The 9032-nt window shown below is 38.7% G+C and overlaps 1 protein-coding gene across 1 annotated transcript in view; it reads left to right on the forward strand.

Moving 5' to 3' along the window:
- The window catches only part of LOC107670041 (interleukin-6 receptor subunit beta-like), a 20584-nt gene extending 14477 nt beyond the window's left edge, over positions 1–6107 (forward strand). The window contains exons 10-16 of the mRNA XM_016462517.1: positions 389–607; positions 2009–2140; positions 2222–2371; positions 2451–2591; positions 2742–2838; positions 3939–4020; positions 5440–6107. Of these exons, the coding sequence (XP_016318003.1) occupies positions 389–607; positions 2009–2140; positions 2222–2371; positions 2451–2591; positions 2742–2838; positions 3939–4020; positions 5440–5976 (1358 nt within the window). The 3' untranslated portion in view covers positions 5977–6107. The remainder of the gene's footprint in view (positions 1–388; positions 608–2008; positions 2141–2221; positions 2372–2450; positions 2592–2741; positions 2839–3938; positions 4021–5439) is intronic.
- The last annotated feature ends 2925 nt before the right edge of the window (positions 6108–9032 follow it).

Raw genomic sequence — 9032 nt, forward strand, 5'->3', positions numbered from 1 at the left:
CTGAACGAGACGCAGATTCACTCTCTGCCAGCAGGTGGCGCTTAAAGCGTTTCCTTGGTTTCCGCTGTAAACAAAGCAGCGCTACAGTTATTAATTTTAATATGCATTATACAGAGGCAAGAGGATACCATCGAAAGACAGCAAGTTCCCCTCAGACATGCATTCATATAAACTCCTACCCCTAATTGAATCGCGATTTGTTTAGCATCTCAACCGATTTGAATCATCACATATTTAAATCGATTTTCAACCGGCTCGCGGTTAATCGTTACATCCCTAGTTGGAGGGTTTAAATAAATTATTTAGTCAAATACATGTTTAGTGCGCATATATTTAATTGTCGAGGCATGTGAAAGGTGTAATGTGTGGTGTGTTTGTGATTGAGTAGAGCTTCCTGGTGTGGGGGATATGAGATGGTCGGTGCGTGATGAAAAGCCGGAGCCGGAGCTGCAGGTGGAGTGGACTGCTGTCCCGTCTCGTCCTGCCGGCTTACATCTCTTCCATTACCTGCTGGAGTGGGTGAAAATCCCCCAGAATGTGCATCAAACAGAGCTTCAGGCGGGCTGGCAGAGAGTCTCCTGCAATGTCACCAACACCACACTAAACGGTACCAACTCTACATGGAATCTCTCTACATATTTATTTATTTATTTTAATCTGCTGATTGTTGGTGGAACATCTGCAGGATGAAGTTAAAAAGAGTAAATATGTTAAGCAATAAACCCCGTGAAGCCGTGGTTTACAGTGAATTTATAACAGCTAAGGGGGTTTTCTCCACTTCGTGTCGTGCCTAACAACGCCCCTTAGCTGTTATAAATTCACTGTAAACCACGGCTTCACGGGGCTTATTGCTTTTATAAAACGGTTACTGCATATACGTAGTAAGGTTTCACAAAATAAAACAAAGCAAATAAAGTGTAATGATATTAATATAAACAGTATTCTTCCACCAAACAATGTAGTTCCTCAGAATCAGTTGTGGTTGCAACAAAGTGGTTGCCGAGCAACACACAGAAGTAAACAAAGGTGTGTGTTTGTAGAGTATTTTACAACAGCTTCAAACACGGCTCAGCCAATCAGAATCAAGGACCGGAACTCTCCGTTTTATAAACTGTTGTTGGTAGCTGAACGCTTGATCAAATGAGTCAAAAAATTGTTCAGTTTGACCATTTTATTTAAACATCTATTCAGTCTGAAGAAAATTTTGTTTGTAGAAGTTCTAATAAAAATCAGTGTTGCGTGTAATGCATTACTGTAATTTAATGACTTTTCCCTTGAAAAAGTAAAGTAAGGGATTACTCTTAATTTTTCTGTATTTTAATTATAGTTACTTCTGATGTAATTATAGACAATAGAACAATTCTATATAAAAACAATAGTGGATTAAACATCAAAATTCAACGCGTTTTTAATGTAACTTTATCCCTTCAAGAATAATTTACGCAATTTTACATAATTTATTTGAATGAATTAAGAGTAGTTTCATTACACTGTTGAAGATATAATTAGTAGCTAGTGATTACTTTTTTTTTTTTGAGTAACTTTCCCCAAACTGTATATAACAGTGCCAGTCAGTAAACAACTTGTTTAGTATGAATCAGACCTGTTTCATACGTCTGTAAGCGGGAAAGTATTGCATCTGTATTTTGCAGGCTGTTTCGCAAAGGAAGCGCTGCAAGTTTTGGTGTTGAGTCTGTTCTTGGCTCAATGCTAAACATTAAAGTACATTTGCAAAATATAAATGTGATTTTAGAATATAATCCTAATATTGGCCAAAACAGTGCCAAAAAATGACATTTTCAAATCATTTCAAACTGTTATCAAAGCAGATTCTGAATGTGGTGAGCCAGAAATGACATTCTTTTCTGTATAGAGCCACAGGACTGTTATAGAGCAGAAGTGCTGTCGGTGTGAAAGCTCAACGGATGTCTGCAGTCGCAGTTTCACTGTGAAACCAATCTTTTTGGGAGCAATGTAGGTGACCAAATGCCTTTCCCCCTTTCCCAAGGTGATTTGGAGAAATTCAAGCGGTACAACATATCAGTGTATCCAATTTACAAGTATCATGTTCGACACACGTTGCAGACACACTTCCTAGCAGGAAGACCAGTAACCAGACCAGCCTACATTCAACAAGGACGTATGTATCTGAAAGTTAATGCAGTGTTCTCATGTACTGAAGTACTCTCGTATAACAGCGCTGTGTTGTTTTTTTATCTAGCTCCAGAAAAGGGTCCTACTGTCACAGTAACCAAATCCAAGAAGAACAGTGCCGCGCTGACGTGGGAGGAGATCCCACTGGACAGACAGCGGGGATTCATCACCGACTACACCATATTCTATGAGATCAGGAACACTAAGCAATGGAAATGTATGTTAAACATGATGAATGTGTGATGAAATCCCTGTGATGATTTCACAAGCTGATGTTTGTCGAATGTTTTCGGCAGCTGTGACGGTGAGCCCTAATGTCCATTCATATGCACTGACTGATCTGGCCAGTGAAACTGATTACGTGGTTAACATCATGGCGTCAACTGTAGCAGGCTCTGAAAAAGGCATGGATTGTACGTTTAAAACCATGAAGTACGGTATGTCTTTTATGTGCATTTTTCTTCTGAAATGCTTGATGATGCATTGTGATTTTCACAAGAAGCGATCACATACATGGAGCTGCTTAAGCTACTGAAGGATGTGACGTGTGCTGGTGCTTTGATGTGAGTTTGCTCTCTTGACTGTAGGCGATGGAGAGGTGGAGGTGATTGTAGTGGTGGTTTGCCTCAGCTTCCTGTTCCTGACCGTCTTTATCATAATGCTCTGCCTTTGGAAAAGAGAAGTGTGAGTCAGTGCTTTTCACCACTCAAAATGAAACACAAAGCAAGAATTCAACTTTAACCCACCACCACTTCGATTCACTTTGGAGAACCCTTGGTCTGGAAATACTTACACAAGATTGGCTAATAGTGCCTAATTGCCTAACCATAAACTGTGTCATTGTGCACACTGTACACAATATAGAAAATAATGAATTCAAAACTAGTCATGTTTTTCACTCATTTTAATTTTTCACTAATTGAAAACAACAAAGAATATTTTATCATTGCCATTTATATTACGCAATACAATCAATAACAATACAAGCAGATTAAATGAGAGTTAGTATTTAAGCATTTCTTTATAATAATAATTCTGTTAGTACTGACTGATATGTTGTTCCATGCATTTGACAAATATCTTCATGCAGCTTTTGTTCCATAAAACAGCAGTTCACATCTGTCGAGCTCCCAGAAGGACAAAAAAAATAAATTTTATCCGTGGAACACAAATGAGAAGTTTAGCGAAATGTTCATGCTGCTCTTGTAGATGTAATGATTGTGCATGATAACCAGGTGCTGTTTGGCATTCAAAATGACAAAATGCACCAAAACATACCATAAAGCTAGTTGCTATTTATTGATAATCTTCTCTGGCGAACCTTTGGTTCTCATTCATCCTTGAATGTTTCAGTATGGCAAGTCAAACCGTGTCACATCACGTTTGATGTCCATGATACCAAACATAACTGATTCCTGCTGTGGATGTCCTGTAACTGATCACTCAATATGTGCACATTCACCTACATGCTGTAGGTGTTTATTTTAGAGCAAGAGTCCTGCACGCTAATTTTATTATACTTTTAATAACACTTTTTGTCACTGCTTGACAGTTCCTGGTCACCATTCGAAATATTGAAGGATTGTGAAACTAATGACATGATCTTTAAGTAACTAGCACCAAATGAAAAGTGCATTTAAATCATGATGAAGTTTATGACTTTGCTTAATTTAATACAGAAAGAATATTTTATGAAGATTGGATTGGTAAGATATATTACCTAACCCTACTTGATAACAGCAGTGAATGGTGTTAACTGTCATTATTTGCTCGTCTCTGTTCAGGATTAAGAAGCTGTTGTGGCCGCAGGTTCCAGACCCGTCTGACAGCTCCATTGCCCACTGGTCACCTGATTTCCCCATTAAGGTCAGTGAGCTGCAAGGCATTCAAATTATGGGTGAATCTCACAAAAACATGTCCATAAAGATTTCGTTTCATTATGAAGTTGTCATGACAGTTATGCACATAGAAACCCTCAAATTCTCTGTAATATATACAGTATATATAGTTAGCTGTTAATACGTATTATATGTGTAATGTATTTTGAAGACGTTTGACATGCCTCACAGAAAATTTCAAGGTCTATAGGTTTAAAAAAAAAGACAAAGATAGTGAGACTCATTTCATAAACGTTTTTTTTTTCTTATTACTGTTGTATGGCATCTAAAATAAGCTCATCGCATGTAGATAAAGGGATAGTTCAACCAAAAATTACAATTCTGCCATCAGTTACTCACTTTCATGTCGTTCAAAACCTATTAAGACTTTTCTTCATCTTTGAGACACAAATGAATATATTTTTAATGAAACCTGAGAGATTTCTGTCCCTCCATTGAAAATCTATTCACCCAAAATGTTGACACTTCAAAAAGTTCATAAAGACATGTAAAAGTAACATAAACATAAACCTTAAACATACATATAGACATTGATCACAGGGCACATAAAATAGGGTACATGTCAGTTCAGGCATACTGCTTAAAACCCAGCAACAAACCTTTCTTGGGTTCACCATATTTGATGCGCTCTTTGTATGTGTGTTGATCAATGTATCAATGTGAATAAAAGCCTAAATTAAATCACTTCGTCATATAAAATGATTGTGTCTCTTCAGAAGAATTGGATTAAACTGCTTCTTCCTTTAATTGAGAGACAGAAATCTCTGTTTTCAGAAACATCTCATGGGTTTGGAACGACATTAGTGTGAATAAACGATGACAAAATGTTCATGTTTGTGTGAATTATCCCTTTAAGGCAATATATGCAATAAGAATTGATTTTCAAACATTCAATTCATTATTTTTTTCCTCAAAATCAGTAATCGTTAAAAATCGGTAATGAACTTAACGAAACCAGAATGGATTCAAAACCAGATTCATTACGTTCTTTCATTCTTATTAACACTATTACAGTTATATATAGAGAGAGAGAGAGAGAGAGAGAGAGAGAGAGATGTCATTATCAATGTTTTACAATTTAAATTTCTTTTTGTTGTTTTTTTGCTTGAAGAAAATGATAATTGAGGAGGAATGTGCTTATATGTCATTTACAATCTCACAATGAAGAATATTATTGAATAAAAAAACCTTGTGGTCTGCTATGACCTGGACATGTTTGTTTTCATTGTAACATGACCACGTTCTTGTATATTGCAACACAAATCTTCTGCAGATACGATTCCGACCACATAATGGCATATTGCTCAAAACTGTATTTCCGGTCTGTTGGGTCGTTCTTATGGTCTGCTACACAAAGCTAACAGTATGTATCTGACCCTCTCAACAGGCCGATGTGCCCAAAGAAGACGTTAGCGTGGTGGAAGTGGACGTGTTTGACGGCAAGTCCCTGAGCGAGGAAGACAAAGCCGTGCTGCCGCTGAAGAAGGACAAGTATCTCTCTGAGGAGCACAGCAGCGGCATCGGAGGCTCGTCCTGCATGTCCTCGCCCCACCACAGCGTGTCGGACATCGACTCGGGCGACTCGGGCCAGACCACAGCCAGCACCGTGCAGTACTCCTCAGTGGTGGCAGGCGCCTACAAGGGCCAGACTCCCAGCCATCAGCCTCCGGCGTTCGCTCGCTCCGAGTCCACACAGCCGCTTCTGGACTGCGAGGAGCATCCCGACCATCTCAGCGAGAGCGGTGGCCAGTCCAGGAGCTCGTACTTCAGACGAGGCCGAGAACTCGAGCTGGGCGTCCTCGGCCAGGAATGCGATGGAGCCTCTCTTACTTTCTGTCCAGTGCAGGAGGAGACGTCTCCTGTCGCAGAGGATCCTCCCGCCTTATGTTACATGCAGCAGCAGAGCGGCTATCTACCTCAGTAAAATATTCAAGCTGATGCTGCCGCTTTGGAGACGGCCCTAAGCTACTGTATTTAGTGTCACCTTTCCACGGCATCTTAAAGCAGCACTATGTAACTTTTTCTGTGTTCAAATTTTGCAAAATGTATATAATGCGCGAGAACATCATGAATTCATCTTCCAAACCGCGTTTTTGTCTTATTCCGAATCACTACGGTACACTTATAATAAGTACTTATATTTGGACTATTGTAGCCTGTCGCCGCTGCGGAGTAACACATACCTGCGTGAATCGCCATAGACATAAACTTAGAGAAGTAGCTCCGGTTGGAATGTTCTTCCGCGGGATGTGTGCGGTTCTGTTTATTAACCGCTAGAGCGCCAAAAGTTACATAGTGCTGCTTTAATGTGCCTGCGATGAACTTTTCATTTGGCATTTTAATGGGATTGCAAGCTTCCGCAGACATGTATGGTAACACTAGACTGCTCCCTTTAAAAAGCTGTCCACACTGCCATGTGCCTTCAGAGGGAGAACGGCTGTTTGTAATATGGCTGCTCCAGCCACAATACGTTGCTGTTGTTTTGAACCATATATATGGTTAGTCGTAGCATTGTGTGAAGTACTGTAGTTTTCCAATGGATTTCCCTTTTCATTTTAGTATTGCTGATTTTTTGCCTCAAGCTCACAGCTGATTGGTCTGTGGTTCGTCAATGTGCAGCTGTAACGCTTCCAGTGTACACAGCTTCAATTTTGCTTGCTTCCAAAATAGGCACAGAGCTGTTTAGAAAACTATGAACAATTTGTTCCAAGGCGCATTAAGTTATTGACATGCTATTATGAATATTCATATTTTTAACAATATGCACCAGAATGTCAACCCGAGCTTGAGGTAACCTTGCTTTCATGTTCATTTCATGATCATTATCTCTGGGATAAGACTAACACTACATTGAATTGTCAGTTATTCATTGAATGCCTTATTACATGTATTCATGTATCCCTGTGTGATTTGTTTATATCATTGCATCACCTACGTGTGTATCACTGATACTAGGTTAAATACTTAATTCAAATGTTTCGTAGACTAGAAGCCTTATGGTTCGCTGGTGGCACCAAACAATCTTGGTGCAAGTCTGCTGCCAAAGGCCACACTGTGTTTACTATCTCCTAGTGAAGACTCCTTTACTAGTATCTCAGACTTTGTTTATATACCTTCAGTCTGTGGATATTGCTTGGATGCATTTCAATTCTTCTCTGATTGGTGAGTCCCATTTGGTGAGTTCATGATCATGGGTAATGTAGTACTTTGCCTGTAATTTGGCAAGGATATGAGGTTGTAATTTGTGTCCTTGGTTTAACAGTGTTTGAGAAATGCTGCTCTAAGCAATGAGAAATGAAACTACTGTAAAACTAATATGCATGATTGTGTGGTTCAGCACTGCGTGAATTAGACACACTGATTCTTATTAAAGCTACAAAAGTTATTCAGTCGAGCTGTGAGTGATTTTCTTTTTCTTTTATTGTTTTAAAAAAAATGGGAGGAAGAAATCAAATCATTTTTAGTCACTTTACAGTAGGGCTACATTTAAGCCACAGAAACATCATTGTTGTTATTATTCCTGTAAAAACACTACTATTTAAAACTTTAAATAGTATCCTCTCGCACAATGAATTTGTTTGAATTAAAGTTGTAAAAACGAACAGTACTTGAGTACCAAGTCGATGTGTTTCGTTAAATATGGAGCTGTTTTACTCAAGATGCCTTTAAAGGAGAAACTGAAGATAATCATAAGCGATGTCCATCACATATGCAACTTTATAATAAAAAAAATAAACTAGGTAGGTGAGCTGATCACTTTAAAAGTGCATCGATATCGCCATCAGTTCACACTGCTGTTAACCACTGATCTATAGAGAATATAGAATATAGATCAGTGCTGTTAAGTCTTTCTGACGAGACCTGATTTCCGGTTTGGTCAGGTGACCTTCAACCCCCATAGTAGAGCTCAGAACTTTCTGTTTAGAACCCACTCACAGTTTCAATTCAAGTGTAGTTTGTCATGCTGCTAGGAGGGCCGTCAGCAAGCTGCTGCAGGATATTATACACACCAGCCACTTTTAGAACTACATTTGTGACTGTATTTTTCAAACAAATGTGCAGTTTAGTAAGTTATTCCAATCTCTGGATTTTGAATCTTTGACTGAAAAGTGCCAAACATTTGTTTGAGTGCAATTCACGTGAGTAATGGGGTCAAATGATGATAAACAGAGCAGAGTTTAGTAAGCAGGATGATCTATAATAGTGAAAATGTATCTTAACAAGCTCAACCGATGCTTGAGAAACACCGGAAACAGAAGTGAGCACTCATGCATTGCAGCACAAGGCCTGACACTGAACTATGGAAACACAAGGGGCCTATCTCAAAACCCACACCTGCAGTCTAGGCCGCTTGAGAGTGCGTGCATGCAACAGGAAGTGCGTGCGCAAGACTGTCTGAGGTCTGAAAAATGGCTACGCTCAATGCCCTTAATGCACACTAAACCCACACCATCTCTAATAGCGCTTCAGAGCAGTATTTATCCCATCATTCATCACGTTCAGGAACTCCGAAATCACAAAATGTCAAGGAAAACTTGAATAAGATATCACATATAATTTGTGTAAAATGTAAAGTTTTGCACATTTAATTGATACAGAGATGTGTATTTTGTAAAGCATTTGCAACTTCTTTTTATCACTTAAGTAGAAGCACCACAATTAAATTGTCATTCATAGGAGTTCCTGATCCTGAAATTTAGAAGTTTATTTTAAAGTGCAAATTATTAAATGTATAAAATATGTAAATAAAGCTCTGTACAAAGTTTACTTGCATTTTTTACAACACTATGTTGTAAGTGTGTCCTACTGATCTATATATATATATATATATATATATATATATGATCTATATTCTCTATTATAGATCAGTGGTCCCACTGGTTAAATAAAGTTCTGTCAGGGCCACTATCGTCAAAGATGATTGACAATTAGCATACAGTTTGGATTGGCAGTATGGTTCTGTTCTGGGCAAGAACTCCC

Source organism: Sinocyclocheilus anshuiensis, unplaced genomic scaffold, assembly GCF_001515605.1.
Source record: "Sinocyclocheilus anshuiensis isolate Anshui unplaced genomic scaffold, SAMN03320099.WGS_v1.1 scaffold664, whole genome shotgun sequence".
Taxonomy (NCBI): domain Eukaryota; kingdom Metazoa; phylum Chordata; class Actinopteri; order Cypriniformes; family Cyprinidae; genus Sinocyclocheilus; species Sinocyclocheilus anshuiensis.